Genomic DNA, 17266 nt, shown 5'->3' on the forward strand with positions numbered 1-17266 from the left:
TTTTTTACTATGACGGAGTTATAGGCTTCAAAGAGCGAAAGGAATGACTCCTACACTCCGAGACATATTGAAACATTGTGCAATTTCATGTCTTGCCACTGGATGACGCTAGCAGGAGGTGCTTATACAGTAAGTTACAGCAATGATTAACCACACAGTCCATGTATTTAGATTTTTATGACACATGAATTTTCAGTTTCTCTTAGTATTTCGCAAGAACAAGAGCAGCCTTCCGATGAACAACTGATTTGTTGTCTGACTATTAAGGCTTTTCAAATCAGAAACTAGTTTCATTCACTCCCCTGTAGATGGCCATGTAGTCTCGTCTACAGCCCACACTATCAATGCACTACGGTGCGGCAGGACTTGACATAAACACTTGGCCACGACACCACACGCCCAAAGAGGTGGAGACTGGCGCTTGCGAATGACTGTGTGTGCCTCTTGGCATTGATACTGCGAGCTGTCATAGAAAGCTGCGGCAGCTTTCGTTTTCTCTGACGTCTACACATCCTTCTTTCACATATATCTGGATGATAATTATCTGTGGGTTAGCAGGAGCAGCTAGACTGACACAACAGATACCCAAATACGAAGGTAAGGAACATTTATACGACCAATAGACTACTTATTTAGAGATTTTAACCTACCTGTCCATTCGCAACACCTGTCTGGTGGTAGTAGGCTATGCCTATGTCGCAACATGGGTGCACACTGCACATAGTCCTTCAGTGAACATGAAAGTGGTCCACCTGACCGTGCACTTAGTTTACCATAATGCTGATTTTCTATGGAAATGCTTTTTGTGTTACCTGGGTACATCACATATGAAAATGTTAAAATCACATCTTACTATAGAAGATTCCTTATGTTTGTTCCTTATGTTTGTTCAGCCTGAATTCAGAATGTAGAACAAAGTCGTTATTTGGGGTTATATTTGGCGGGTAGACCTGAAGTTATCTGACTTCGAAGGGTGTCGCAAATTATGCTACGTTAGGCTATTTGAGAGAGCAGGGCACACTTTACACTGCGTATTTTTTGCAAACAACCGAAGGTTCATGAGATTCATGAGAGCAACATTTCACTAATGTCAAGTCCATCATGTGCGTCAAATCGGTTGAACCTAACCAACCAGTCTACGTATTGTTAGTCTATCCTTGGTGGATAGAATTACTTATTGTTTGATCAGTTTGTGAAACTCAATAGGCTACATGGGCCAAGACTACAGCTTATCACAACAGTCAAAATTTTGGATTTTGAAACTAGGCACCCCACTTTCCTTTGGAGTGTAGGTTTGTTTACGCACTGCGCTCGCTCGAACTTAACATTGTATTTCTCTTACTAAAGCATTATATCATGTAGATTCATGTGTCTGTGCCTTCTCTCTCTCTCTCTCTCTCTCTCTCTCTCTCTCTCTGTTGGCCTACTGATAATTTAAGCTTTAACTGAGAGATCATCAGACATTGATCATTAACATAATCATTAACATAATCTTTCAACGCCTGAAACATGTGGTCCCCTGTTTTATGTATGGCAATAAGCACATGGGTCATACCTGGAGGCTACCCTGTCACATGATTGTGTTGAAACAATGGAAGGAAGACAATCCATGTTGGGTTGTACTGCACATTCCAGCTCTGTTTATACTCAAGTTATTTTTTAATCCCCTGGATACAACCCAAGTCAGTCATCTAAGAGAAAGTCTATAAGACATTGTGGTTCAAGAAGGCAACATTCTCAGGCACTGTTGATACACAACTTTGAAGAAGATGTTTTGATGTTGAAACAATCGAAAAGACAAACAAACAGGTCTGTCCACTCTCAGGGTTTTGTTGTGGCTACTTGTTTTGAATGTTTAGTATTGTTCTTATTATCCTCAACTGACCACTTAATTAGATGTCCAAGATCATAATTCCAAACAAACTTTTAATATATCTGTATTTAGAATTTTGAAAAGGGCAGCCACGTGGTTATTTGGCCCAAATCAAATTAGGTCTGCCTAATCAACATTGCCCTTCCCAGCCCTTTTCCTCCTCTCTGCTGACGCTAGTTTGCAAACTGTTGCATAGCAGCAGCAGCAGCAGCAGCAGACCGATTGGCCAGTGCATGTTTCGAATCTCTAATCTCCCACCCATGTCCGTATCGCTGGCTCCTTCAGTGCTCTGACACATTCCTGCCCCGCCACGGACGCCGGGGCCCTCCCCAACTCTCCGCCCGCTTCCCCATCTCCTCCGAGTGCATCCACCTTCATTAGGTCACAGCTGTGAAATATCTCTCTCAGAGTGTTGATCAGATTGTAACTGTGGGAAGTCAGTGGCCACAGTTAGCCACAGATGGTTGTGTGAACTATGGGGTTAGGTACAGGTGCTATGTGATTGCGAAATATCTTTTGAAAGAACAAGTTTCAGGTTCATGGTTATATTTAGAGTGGATGTGAGTGGGGGTTTTTTGCTGTTCTGGGCCGTTGCATCAGACTACAAGACTACAAGAGAAAAAAAAATGCAGAAAAAGAAACTAGTTTCCTCTTCCTGTCATTAAATTGATCACAAGGTTGGTACATATTAATAATGTTGTTTGTCATAGGGGAAGATATGCTGTAGAGGGGAAGATACTGTCTTTATGATGTAATATATTAGTCATAACGGAAGGTATGCAGTAGGCAGGCCATATTAAACATGACGTCTCCGAATTAGTGATATAAATGTTTCAGTATGGGCGAACTCTCTGATATGGGCCGTGCATATGACAACATTGTGGAACTGTGAGACAGTAAGCAGATGTGTGAGGTTGTTTTGACTCCACACTGCAGATATGTGTGAGTGTGTGTGTGTGTGTGTGTGTGTGTGTGTGCTCCTATTGTGGTCAGGGTCAGTGCTATTATCAGAGGCGGCAGAGGCAGTGAGACAGAGTGCTGTGTTTGCCTTGTCAGAAAGCCCAGACTCAAGGGTCCTTAGACGTCTCCCAAAGTCCATTAGCTACTGTGAGGTAAAATTTAAAAACATGAAATGACATTGAGCTGACCATTTGACCTTCGATGATTTGAAAATATTTCAAAAAAGGAGTATAGATTGAAAGGTTTTGTCTCATGAATTTCTCAGTTGAATTAAGCTTAAATGCAAATGTCCTGAAAAGGTGACTGACTTTACAGTACTGATTTCTGTATGTTAATGTTTTTATCATTAAATGAGCACCTGTTTATTCTGTAGGCCTATAGGGAGAGAAGTTGATCAATCATTTGATGCAGAAGCAGTCTTTCATTTTGGATTGTTTGCCAAAGATGATCCTGTCAGACTAACTTTGCATTGGAAAACAGTAGATGCAAATTAACCCTTCGTTGAAAAACTATCTGCAGAACAACAATGTCCAACTATGTCTATTAGATATCACCCGGGAAGAATGAGAGAATATAATTAACAGACATGTTTATTCATTTATTCACATCTAGTAAAATGTAAAAAGTAAATGTAAATAACTCCGTAGAAGTCTTTAAATGTAAGTTAGCCTGAAGTGTGAACAAGAGAACAGACTTAAATCAGTCGTTGACAATAGTAGAAGTGACAGCTGATGGTTCCAATCACCCTCAGCTATGGCTGTTGTCGTGAAGAGTTTCTTCTACTTGATGGAGGATCAGACCAAAGGTTGGCCGAGTCGCAATCACTGGGGTGTCTTAAAATGAAATAAAAATCATGTGAGCGTCATCTTCAGACAAGTTGCATAACTTAAGTTGCATAATAAGTTTAAACTTTGCTGTGCAGTGCTGATAAATTCTGTATGCCCAAGCCAGTACATTGGCATGGCTCACCTGTGGACATTGAGCCACTGATTTGCATGTAATAGCTCAGATATTCAGACATGCATGCACTTTCTATTATTATTCTTTTTTTTTTGCTCATATCAATCTACAAACTCATAAACATCGTCAGCTAGACTTAGCTGACCTCTATATTGAATGTCTCAGGGTTTTATCAAGTGTGTGGTGGTGCGGTTCAATGCATTCCTCAGCTAAGACACCCCACCCAACCTACGCTGTTTAGTTAGTGCAGGCTCAGTTTGAAGAAGGAAGCTGGTAAATGTTTGATGTCAGTGGATGTCACTTTGAATAGAACATTTCGCCCCAAGACAACAATATTGGCTTATCTCACAGGTCATGGCCAAGGTTTTTTTGTGTCACCCGTGGAAACCCTTCTTTTTCTTCATTTGGTCTGACTTGAGATTCAGTTTACTTTTCCACATGAGCCAATATTGACTGTGTTCATTTGGGGTTGAGAGTCATTGTTTTTTGTGACTCAAGACTTGGCTAGATAGTTTTCTCTCACGTGGTATTCGGAATGTAGAATTTATTTACGTTTTCTGGGCCAACCAGCACACCAAACTGTTATTGTTTGTAGTTTGTTGTTTTGTTTTAAGTGCTATTCTCTCTCGTGTTTCTTTAACTAGACCTCCAATTCACCTTGAAGCTTTTGCGAAGGCTGCCAAGGCAGAGTCAAGTCTCCCCACACACTATTTCATTTATAAAGGAGAAAATGTGTTATGTCATCACTGCATAGAGAACCCTTCTGTAGCCTCAGATGGGCTCTGTCCTCCTGACACCGGTTGGCCTCGATTATGTGACTTATTTCTCAAGGTGCGCTACACTGATCCTGGGTCTCTCCTCATTATGGCACAGGGTTGAACAACCCAGCTTTAAGTGCGTGTAGTGTAGTGCTTGTATGTTGCAGTGTGCCATGACTCTTGTAACTACTGCCACAGTGTTTTCTTTGGTCACCTGCACTGTGTTCATTGAGGACTTTGCATGCATGCATGCATGCATTGCAAAGGTGGTGGCAGAGAGTGAGAGAGAGACTATGTCAAAGACCACATACAGAGTCCTCCATTGTTCCCTGTGGTGGTTACATAACAACACAAGTAGTCAAAATAGACACATATCCTCTCCTTTTCATCTGGTTCTTGATCTTAATTACCACGAGTGGCCACCGCTCCCCGTGAGCCTCCTCCCCTGGCTTCCTGGAAGGTGCTCTGGCTGCCAGACCCTGGGACTCAGACTCAGCAGGCCAGCTCGTCACAACCAACCGGAGAGAAATAAATGAAGAGAAATGTGTCTGCGGAGGAGTTGTCGCAGCAGCAGCAGCAGCAGAGGTAGAAGCAGCAGTGCTGTTGTGACTCCCCTCGCCTTCCCTGCAGAGAGCTGAAGCAGGGAGTGGTACTGTAGCTCTCTCTCTCTCTCTCTCTCTCTCTCTCTCTCTCTCTCTCTCTCTCTCTCTCTCTCTCTCTCTCTCTCACCCTCTCTCTCTGTCTCTCTCCTCTATCTCTCTGTCTCTCTCTTTCTCTCTCTCCTCTCTCTATTTCTCTCCCCTCTCTTTCTCTCTCTCTGCTCTCTATCTCTCTCTCCCCTCTCTTTCTCTCTCTCTCTCTCTCTCTCTCTCTCTCTCTTTCTCCTCTCTCTCTGGGATGGCTGGAGGAGGGCAGTGCCAGTGGGCCCGATGAAAGCCCCTCTGTGTTGGCCGCTCTCTGAGCTCATGGTGCCCTTGCGCAGGGAGAGGCAGGCAGGCAGCAACTGAGAGGCACGGACACGTATCTCGTTCCCGGCCGCCGCTCGGCTTCTCTCGGTGGCAGTCAGAGTTGACTTGGAGTTTTGGGATGTCTCATCTTATGCCATCTGGAAATTAAGTGGGATTGTTGATATTTCTAAATCCCTTGGATGATCAAACAAGTGACCACGTAGGTCAGTTTGCACCAAAACAACTCTAGTTTGCACAGGCGTCCACAGGAAAAAGCTGAAAAGTTGACCGTTTCAGACAAAATGTGCCCAGTGTGTCTAGTGGCAATTTTGACTTTCTCTCTCTGACCCGCCACATTTTTCTATTTCTCTCTGTCCCCTGTGACTCCGTGGGCACAAACTGACCCAGTCTGCTCGAAGCCCACAGCTCACATGCACTGGAGAACGCTCCCTGAATAGCTAACTAAATCTGGCAGAGCAGAACTTTCTTCTCAAGACGATTGGGAAAGATCTGTTTCATCTGTAGTTTTCCATGTTTGTTTACTTTTCTATGATAATAGTTTAACCTGCTGTCGCGCCTTGTCTGTAAGGAGTTATGACTGTCTGCAATAGTATTTTCCGGTGTTTCGGTCATATTTGTTCTATAAAAAATTGTATCTTCCCCTTCATCTATTTTTTTGCATACAATCTTTCCACAGACACCAGTTTATTAATGTTTTTTCACCCCTAAAAAATGTTTCATAACACAATGTTCTGGTGCATATTTTTGCTTCCCATAAGTTCACCCATGAGGTTAAGCCAATTATGTAATCTGTGACACTGTACCCAATTAGTGGAGTGAAGCGACAACCGCCAGCCAAGAACAAAGACCTGTGCCCCGCCAGTCAGGGGTCCCGAAACATAATCCTCCTTTCCTTCAGTGCCAGAACAGAAAAACAGAATTACTTCTTGACCTTGACTGAATCCTGCAAGTCTGTACCCCTTGATGAATTGCTTGAAGTTGTTTCTTCATTGTTGCTTCATTGTTGCCATCTATATGAAATGCACCTTTAACCACTAAAAAGATGTAGAGACAGACATCAACATTTAGTCTACAGGAATTCCCCACTGAATAATTAGTGTAACTTGTTGTGGATTTAGTGTTTCAGCTCTTCAGAGGGAAATTGTGTAACAGAGTGCTTGATTACAGAGGGTGAATCCTCCTGCTGCTTGCTAATTAACCCTAAAGGTCAGCTTCAAAAATAGTTTGATTGCATAGACTGAACATAGAACATAGACAAACCCCCTCAACCCCCAACCCTTACCCCTCCTACAACCCCCCACCCGGCTTGTAGAAGTAAAGCTTTGTTATTTGAAAGATATATTACTATACCACATCACAGTATCCAATTTCCTGCAGGACTTGAATCACTATTGATGTTCAATAATACCTTGTAAAACATCAGTAGATATGTAAGGTTGTTTAGCTTCAGGGCACTGTCTATGTCTGGACTGTCGGTAAATTTTGAGTATATTGAGTCATCAAAGAAAGACTGGGCAAAGGCAACATCTCCCAGTTATGCATACACCACCGCCTTCCACACACACACACACACACACACACACACACACACACACACACACACACACACACCACACAAACACACACACACACACACACACACACCATGCTACAGGCGTATGTATTTCACTGGCAGCTTATTCAATGAGTTATACACACAACTTACCCCCTACAGGGCTTTGATTATTTTACTTCTCTTTGAAAATCTTTTTTTTGTTGTTGTTTGTTCTAGTTGCTAGCACATTTTGTGTGAAAAGCGAGGACACCCGAGAAGCTGTGTAAGATATTTATGATGCCAATAGAGAGGAGTGTGGCATGTGACTGTCACTCGAGTTCAGCTAAGAATCAACCATATGTGAATGGGCTTTGAGATCACTGTGTGCTTCAGCAAGGAGAGCTGTTGCCTGGTGACGTTAGTCCTCTCCAGTTCAAGTGGACTTGATTCTCTCTCCGTGACAAAAGTCACGAAACCAGAAGCAGGTTTATCTGGCAGCAGCTTCATCTCAGACTCTCTAGCGCTCTCATGAGCTCCCGAAACTGATCTGAGGCCAGTGTTTGTGCTGAGCTCATGGGCTCATGAGTTTGCTCTGAGGGGATTGCAGCTGCCTGCCACACACACAGAATGGCTCAGTGGTGGAGGGAAAATCGAGAGTGGATCATTTGTCTCACGGCTATGGGGGCTGTGTGGGGATCTCTTGGCTTGTCAGTCACAATGTCCCGGTTGTTTTACACACATTGGACAAGCTACTGAAACACCAGCTGGAGCTGATTTAATGATGCAGAGAGGTGTCTGTTGTGCAAAGCGATACACACAGAAGTACAAAGTCATCGTACATATCATCATGATATTTTGTGGCATATCTTTTTCTACCATCTAGCAGTGGGTTATTTTCTGTTGAAGTGGAGGCAAATCGTTGGCACTGTAAAGTTGCATTGTGGGGGGAAAAAGCGGTGCATTTTGAAAGGCACACACAACAGCTCTTTGACAGCGGGCCTCCCATGGATTGTTCCAGAACGTATTCAGTGCAGCCTAGGTCAGGGTTTTTCAAAAAATGACTCAGGCTTCAGAGAGACAAGGTGCTCAAACTCTCCACTAACTGTGGTGCACAGCCCGAGGCTCAGTACACAAGGCCAAGGGCAAAACTCCTTTGATGAATTAGATGACAGTTGTGGTGAGGCTGAGATACAGCAGACTTGTCAATGCAGTGAGTCATCATACTATACTGTATGTAGGTAAATAAAGCAGATTCTATTTGAGGAATGACACGTCTTTCTACGTCTGTCTTCTAATCCATCAACACAGTTGCTGACGTATGTTGCCCGTTATCATGGCACTGCTTCTGATAACGCAGAAATCCATGAAAACATGACATTAGAAAACACTAGTAGGAATGTAATCATTATTTTTTTTATCTCTTTACCGTATGCATTAGTTGTGTTGTAGCATATCTTTTAAATTAAGATTTGTCAGGTGGCATGCTTCATTTGAGAAGTTTGTCCAAATGTCTTCAAAGGCAGCAAATCCCTTATAATCCTGTCCCTAAAATCATTCACAAACCTGTGCAATGTTCCATAAATAGCATGGGTTTACTGTAAATGATTGCCTCTTCTCACACGTCTGCCTATGTCAGAATTTGTGTGGGGGTCTGAAATGATTTCTTGCCCTCGGATTTCCCCTTTCAGTCCTCTGTTGTTTGGAAACCTGCCATCATCAAATCTTGTGGCTGCGCATGTCCTTGCTGGGCTCACAGTAGCGAATAACAGAACACAGAGATAATACTTACCAAGAGCTGTGGCTGGTGCTGATGTCCTAAGCTTCTGTTTTCCACTTGTGCTGTCTGAATTCTGGATTTTTCTTCTTTCTGGTCTTTCATTCCTGAAGTTTTACTGTAATCCTTAGCAGTCTGGAGGATACATTTTGTGTAAGCATTATCCTTGAGATGCACTGTAATTGACAAATGACTGAAGAACAGTATTTGGATTCTCTTTCTTTCCATTAGCTTGAGCCTAACTCTAAACCAAAGTCCCAGATTTATGTAATGAGGATGCATTACAGTAATGTTCTGTTACTCTTTGTTATTCAGAGTACACTTAAACATATAGTTACATTGTAGCAAACATTGTTTGATGTACAGTAGTGTGCCCAAATATTGAAAACACACTGTGATGTTGTAACAATTAATTCAACCAAAGTTGGCACAAGCCGCATACATCAGCGATTCACTTGTCAGCCATTTTATATATTTAGCCTGTAATCACTACAAGTCACTGAAACATCCCATGGTCTTTTATCGCTACATCACTGCTAATCTCTTCCTGTCTGAATGCAGGTTTACTCTACATTTGACCTTTGCGGCCACTTATGGTCTTGGTGGCAGATTATTTTGATTATAGGACCAACTGTATGCCTCTCACGCAGCAAGCATCCAACAAGCTGATTTAGATGTGGAAAGAAATGACATGACCGTCATGTGACGTGTCATGAATCAGGTATTGAAAATAGACCAAAATAGGAAAACCATTAAGATTGTATCTGGCACCTCTCTAATCTATGACGCCTTTATGGATCTCAGCGGGTAGAGGCTGCAGTGCATGATACAGATGTCCTGAGTCAATAGTGTATTGCTGTTGTATCCTGCTTCATGTTGTGTCGTATTCATTTGGTTTGTTTGTTAATTGGCCACTGTGGAAATTCCCCAATCAATATCACAAGGAAGTTTTATATATTTAATTCTTATAACTAAAAAAATACTCATTTGAACAAATTCTTACATGTCTTAGTAGTAGAATCATTAACAAGTTATACAATCAATGACTTTGGTTCTCACTAGTACTACTTGCTGCTTACTGCTGAAGTATAGTTCACTCAGCTTCTTCTTTCCAAATGATGGTGCCTGTTGTTAGTCTCAAAGGGACTTGTTATGTAGTTATGGCAGACTGCATGGTTCGTTGTAACATACAGTATCTGTCTTGCTGCAGCTGTACAAGAGGTCTGTTGTCTCTCTGCTGTTCCTGTTCATTGATATCTCCTGTATGTCACTTATGGATAATTCATTTGGTCGAGGGTGGCTATATTTGGTAGCTGTGTGTATGGGCTGCTGATTAGAGTTGTTGACCAGGCAGGGTTATGTAATGGAAGGGTCTCTGGACCATTGACATGCGGGTGTTGGACTTCATGCAGTACAAGCAGCTGGTTTAAGAGTCTTCCTCCCTCTCTCTCTCTCTCTCTCTCTCTCTCTCTCTCTCTCTCTCTCTCTCTCTCTCTCTCTCTCCCTAACTGTGTGTGTGTATATATATATATATATATATACTGTATATATATATAATCCTCTATCTCTCCCTTAATATCTCTCTTTCTCTCTCAGTCACTCGCTCTTTCCAGCTTTCCAGCTCTTTGATTCATCTATATGTCTCATTCACACACAAACTATTTCTCTTCCCTGGCACCCATTCACTGGCTGCACTTATATCTATCTTTATTGTAAATTGCCCTCTTTCTTTTGACCTACACACATACAAAAAAAGAGAGAGAGAGAGGATGTGTGTGTGTATGTGTTTGTGTGTGAAAGTGTGTGTGTGATAGAGAGTATGTGTGTTTGTGTATGTGTGAGACAGAGAGAGTGAGACCATGTGTGTGTGTGTGTGTGTGAGAGAGAGAGAGAGAGAGAGAGAGAGAAAGAGAGAGAGAGAGAAGCATACATCTGTGTCTGAACTTTCCGTTGCATTAACATAAACAGTGGAGCACACTCACGCGCTCTCGTCTGTAAATGCTCCGATTGTCTGGAGGAGCTGCTCTCTGAAGTCAGCCCTTCAGGAGGGACCGCTGTGGCATGTGTGTTTATGCCTGTTCCCAAAGCCCACCACCACTCCTGCGCACACACACACACACACACACACACACTTGCTATTGCAAGCAAACACACAATATAGCACGCAAATGCAGAGATACACACACACACACACACACACACACACACACACTAATAAAGGCCTGCACACTCTCTACTTGTTTCATGAGGTGCCATAGTTAAATCGCTCTGCTCTTCCAACTGCTCATTTCTCTTTCTCTCTCTCTCTGTCTCTCTCTGTCTCTCTTTCTTTCACTTATGCCTCCCTGGCTTTCCTCCCTTTCTCTTTCTGTCTAACTCTTATTGATTTCATTATTTTAATGATAATGACAAGTTTTCAGCCATCTGTAATTGTTAATATTACTGTAGGTCTTCTCTCTCTCTCTCGGAGGTTGAAGGAGTATGCTCTGTTGTGTTATGACTGCTCTGACTGCTGGCGGTTTGTTATGGCTGCAGGTTTTGATTTGTGGTTTGGCAGGGATGTGGCCATATCCCCCCATTACAAGTTGCTCAAAAGAGGACCTATGGGAGACATGCACACACACACACACACACACACACACACACACACACACACACACACACACTTTGTAATCACGAATGCACTTAATTTCACTTTTTGAGTCATTTGCTTGAATAGCCTATATAGACTATTTACAGATGCTTAGATTATCTGTTGACACACTGTTAACTACAAGCTTGATGCTAGGGTTAAAGATTGCATTTGGTTAAGGTTAAGCTTATGTTGAGTTATTGTTCAACATCAATTTTATGTACTGCACTTGAATCTCAATGAATGTTAATTTTAATGTATGTTAAGCCTCTGTGGGCAGCCTATCCAGGAAAAGTATTACCAGTATTGGAAGACTGAAAAATGACTATGATGGAAAACTCTTTTAAGTTTGAAAAAAAAAAAAAATTGGAAAACAGCTGGTTATTGTTAGATAATTGTTGTGTTACATCTGTATCATAACTCCATGTGATTAGAATCAAGTGGAATGTCCTAAGACACAGTGTTGTGCAGTGCTATGCAGAGTGACGTTTTTAATAGACCTTATTTTTTGGACGTCCCATCTCTATTTTTTCTTTCCGTCGCTCGCACTATTTTGAACGAAAAATATAATGTAATAGAAGGGCATATTTAACGGGTTCAGTGTGGACAGAGAGCATTCGGTGCTAAACAACTGTCGCTCGCACTGTTTGCAGTTAGGATATGTTGTCAAATGGTTCCATCATCGAAGCAGTTTTGGTCTAGTTCACGTCCCAGTTAGGATCACATGAGTGACAGTTATTACTTTCCTTTTGTGTCTAATACAGCTTTTTGATCTTGTTGGGAATATTAGTAACATAATACATGTAAGATGTTTTGTGATAAAGTATTTAGCTGGATCTTGAACTGAAAGTGCATAAATCTTTGCCTTCAGCTGAAACTTTGGGTGTCCTCCTTTCTTCCTGACGGCACCACAGAAGTGAGCAATGCAGTGGCCTTAAGCAGAGGAGACACGGCAACACTCTTGGCTAAAGCGAGGTACGTACGTATGTATAGGACAGGACAAGCTTGGAAAAGACGTACTTCGTTGCTCCCTGAAAGGAACATCACAAGTACAGTCTGAACATTCAACGACATTCAGTTCAACGTCTTATCTGTTTATCAAAAGACATCCACAGAACAAAGTAGTTGTTGAAAAATAAAAATAATCGTTTGAACATATCTGCCCATCACTAGACTACACACCATTCAGTCCTATACAGGACACAGTCTCCTGTACTTCTGTCTTTAGCAAACTGAGAGCCCCCATGTTGATAGATCACAGCCAGTCATGTTACACCATAAAAGGATACACTTGTAGAAGACTTAAAAAGAAATGTCAAGGAGTTCAGAAGATTAATCTCAGGCTTGTTGTCTGACGCTTGTCTCCTTCAAAGATGTCGTCAGCCCCTGGGAATGGAGTTGGAGGGACACGCAACTCCAGCGGAGAGAAAACGTACAAAAAGGTAGTTCTTTCTTATCTGTCTTAGCTGTTTTAAAACGGGTTTGCTCTGCAGCGTCCGACAGTCTGGAAAGTATTTTCTAAGAAGCAGAGTGTTTTCAAGGTCAAATATGAAGTCATTTCAAGTTAATCATTAGAGACCAGAGTCCTGGATTAGGTGGGAAAAAAGACTGTTTACTGTTGCTGATCTTGTGAATGAGGGCATTGATAGATTTGTGTTTATGCACTAGTTTTGTAAGCGGAAGCCAGACGCCTATAGGGTACATTGCTTATCATTGTTTGTGTACATTCAAAACAGGTAGCAATGTTTATTTTAGACTAGCCCTAAGACTAACCCTAGGGCATACAGACCATTACATGTTCTGCATAATATTTTAAGAAAATATACTTCAAAAAGGTAAATATTTTTGAAGACTAAATACTTATATTTACATAACTTTCATCAAATTATTTAATGTCAATATACTTTCGTTTTTTGTAAAGAACATTTCTATTTCTACATCAAAGAATATGTCTTGTTATTCTCACTAGGTGTTTGTTTAGATGTCTAGACACTTTGTTAAATTGTGGCTATAAAGAGCAACATGCGCTGTGCACATGCTGAAAACACACACACACACGCACACACACACACACACACACACACACACACACACACACACACACACACGGTGGGAGAGGGGGAGAGAGAGAGAGAGAGAGAGAGAGAGAGAGATGACTAAAATTGGAGAGAGTCCTGCTGATTTTGCCCACTCTTCTGTTGTCCTTGTGTTCCAGACCACTTCATCGGCACTGAAGGGGGCCATCCAGCTGGGCATCGGGTACACAGTGGGGAACCTCACGTCCAAACCTGACAGAGATGTGCTCATGCAGGACTTCTACGTGGTGGAGAGTGTCTTTCTGCCCAGGTGAGCCCCACTACGCGCACACAACAAGAAGCGAAAGAAGAAAGCGAAAGACTCTGACTAAGGACAATCATTCTGAAGTCTTACACTGAATTGGCCACATGGCAATACAGTAGTTGTTGCTGTTGCAACAGATTGTGGACAAATAGTTTGAGCAGCTTCCCCTGCATTTACTGGTTTGACAGTAGTTATTTATTTCAAGTTACCCTTGGTCCTACACTTAACCCAAACAGAAACTCTGGATGAGAATAGATCAGATTATACTGTATTGATCTGTTGTTGTTGTTGCACATAGTACAAGTACAACAAAAAGCATCTATTCCAAAAGTGCAAATAGAACAATACAGGAGAGATGTAAGGGTTGAGAGACAGACTATACAAGTTATTGTGAAGTGAAATGAATTATTTTTGGCCAATAAATAAGCACATTATATTATATATGATGATAGTATAATAAATATATAACACTATTTTTAACCCTCCCTATTGAACTTTTATTACTGACTACCCCATATATTCTAATTTCAAACAAAGCAATGACCTCACCTGATCATTGGCTGCTGTTGTAAAGAAGGGTGGATTTTTTGTGCCTCGGGATGAAATAGAAATATGTTGATTGTTCAACTGACAGGCCACATTTCATGCTTCTTGCTTTGTATGTCAGTATGGGTTAATATATAATATACATAGTTGTTGTCAACAGATGACTGAGGTCGAGTCAGTATGCAAATATCTATGGTATGTGACATTTAGTTAGTAGCTTCCTTCCTCTTCACTCTGAAATGACCAAAGAAAGGCAAGACACCATTAATCCAGCTTTTCATTACTGACTTGACACGAGAGCTTGACCCCCCATCCACACAAACACACACACACACACACTCACACACACACACACACACACACACACACACACACACACACACACACACACACACACACACACACACACACACACACACACACACACACACACACACACACACATTAAGAGCCTTGCGTAACCCACTTAAAATGGATTCAGAGTTGCACTATGTTTTTAGACAGTTTGATTACTTCAAGGCTGTTATAAAAGAATTATGCACCATTAGCTAACCAGTGAGTAGGTCATTTATTTAACAAGGCCAATGCTATTGTCTCTTGTGGCCTCAAAAGGCTGGGAAATTCTTAATGTAGGCTATTACAGTTTTTTGCTCTCTCCCAGGGCTAGGTTACACCTGTGTCACATTGTGTAATGCGAGTCGATTTTTTTCTAGTGAGTGAAAAAAAAAGTGCTCAGCCGCCTCTCCCCAGGTGGAAACACAACACTGAGCAGCTTGTCACAGAAACATGCCCCCTCATGCAACACAACACTGGTTTAGCCAACCTGTAAATACACCGAGGTGTCACATAGCTTAGAAGTGGCGAGGAGAGAAAGGGAGGCCCTCTGGGCATCGAGCAATCTGTCTCTGGCTCCTGGGATGAAGTGTAACTGTGTTTGTGTGATTGTTTGCTGCTCGCTTTTCTGGATGTGTGGCCGGTTTTCCGGGTTTCGTGTCTGACCTGTGCTCGGTTGTTTGTTCCGCAGCGAGGGGAGCAACCTCACCCCAGCCCACCACTACCCCGACTTCCGCTTCAAGACCTACGCGCCCATGGCGTTCCGCTACTTTCGGGAGCTCTTCGGGATCAAGCCGGACGACTATCTGGTATGACAGCATCTCTCCCACACCTCAGAGTTTTAAGCTAAGACTCTCAGGACCTAAGACTCTCAGGCATCCACGGCCCTTTTCCGTCTAGAACACCCTCGCATGCCCCTCATACTTCCTGTTGGCCTGTGCTGAGGCAAACTTTGTTTGGTAAAGAGTAACTGCCGCCACTTCTCATTTTCCACTGTCACTTTGACCTTAATGAATAACGAGGCTGAAGTCGGCGTCGTGAGCCTCTGTTTTCTGTCCAGATGACCAGTTTGCCATCGTGGCCGTGTGGTTGGCAGTGGTGATTTCTGCAGAAGCAGAGTTCTTCATGTCTGTGTGTAGAGTCAGGTTTGGTTGAAACCGGTTTCTGTGGAAGAGAGAGTGTGTGTGTGTGTGTGTGTGTGTGTGTGTGTGTGTGTGTGTGTGTGTGAGAGAGAGCTGGGGATGGGATCCTGTTTGCTCTCCCCTCTCATTCTGCTCAGCCTCCACCCTCCTTCTGGCTGATGTTTGGCCTCTTTCAGAGCTGTGAGACTATGTATATGTGTGTGTGTGTGTGTGTGTGTGTGTGTGTGTGAGAGAGAGAGAGAGAGAGACTGCAGTGGGCTCTGTAACAGCTCTTGCCTCTGTAGCTCCCTCCTTGCCAGCCAGCACACTAAGCGGATTGTGGGCAGCACGCAACTAATTACCCACACTATCACCATTATTGTTTTAATTATCTCTCGTGAGCAGTGCGCAATGTGACACGATCCCTCTTTAATTACCCCAGGGAGGGGTAATAGAGCTTTGCCAGGGTGTAACAGAGTGTTCCTGGCAAGCTACCACTGCATTTAACTCCTCCCATGGTGTTCCCTCTTCCTTCCACAGGGACTAACTCTCTCCCGACTTATCGTTATTAGACCAAGGGTTGGGACCGCTGTACCGCTCCTTATCACACTAGTGTTTCTGGAGGTCAAGTGCTACATTTGTACTGGACTGTTTTGCTTTCCTCACACGATTCAAATTTTACTGTATATCGAGTATTGGCGCGGTGTTATTGCATATTGCGGTTAGTTTGGGTCTCTGTGTAGATGTTGGAACTGAAGGATGAGGAGCGGAGGACAGATTTCTTTTGATTATGCGTTTTGCATACTTAGAAAGCAAAACAGTGAGAGAAGGCAATTAAAATGGAACAGACACATAAACATACACTCCCCCCGACACACGCACACACTCTCCCTCACATTCTGTTGCTCTCTCCCTCTCACCCTCTCTCTCTCTCTTTCTCTTTCTCTCTCTCTCTCTCTCTCTCTCTCTCTCTTTCTCCTCTCTCTTTCTTTCTCTCTCTCACACACACTCTCCCTCTCTCTCTCACACACACACACACACACACACATACACACACACACACATAAACTGACCTGTGGAGCTGAATGCAAATGCCCATGTGTTTGTTCTCCCGGCACAACGTGACTATTGACTTCCATTAGTCAGGGGCTCTCGGGGGAGCCGTGGGCCGTCTGGCCAGAGCCCGGCCCCTCCTGCTGGCCCCCCTGCCCCCCCCCCCCCCCCCCCGCCTCCCTCCCCTTCCCCCCTCCCCCTGGGTGTACCAGAGGCCCAGGCTGGTCCGGGAGTGGGCACAACACACGCACAAACTGCATCATCATGGACACTGCGCACATTATTGAGCCCGAGGCCGCACCCTTTACTCCCAGGCAACCGCTCGCTTCCAGCCAAACCCTGCTGGACTTCTTTTTCTTTTCCTGTTTGTGTTTAGGGGCTGCCACGCTGGTGCTGGTGAGGTCACTAGGCCAT

At 43.1% G+C, this 17266-nt stretch overlaps 1 protein-coding gene across 1 annotated transcript in view; it reads left to right on the top strand.

The window, feature by feature from the left end:
- The first annotated feature begins 432 nt into the window (after positions 1–432).
- pip5k1bb (phosphatidylinositol-4-phosphate 5-kinase, type I, beta b) overlaps positions 433–17266 on the top strand; it is a 30562-nt gene continuing 13728 nt past the window's right edge. The window contains exons 1-5 of the mRNA XM_062543354.1: positions 433–597; positions 12331–12434; positions 12833–12901; positions 13675–13805; positions 15370–15487. Coding sequence (XP_062399338.1) covers positions 12833–12901; positions 13675–13805; positions 15370–15487 — 318 coding nt within the window. The 5' untranslated portion in view covers positions 433–597; positions 12331–12434. The remainder of the gene's footprint in view (positions 598–12330; positions 12435–12832; positions 12902–13674; positions 13806–15369; positions 15488–17266) is intronic.

Source organism: Sardina pilchardus, chromosome 8, assembly GCF_963854185.1.
Source record: "Sardina pilchardus chromosome 8, fSarPil1.1, whole genome shotgun sequence".
NCBI lineage: Eukaryota > Metazoa > Chordata > Actinopteri > Clupeiformes > Clupeidae > Sardina > Sardina pilchardus.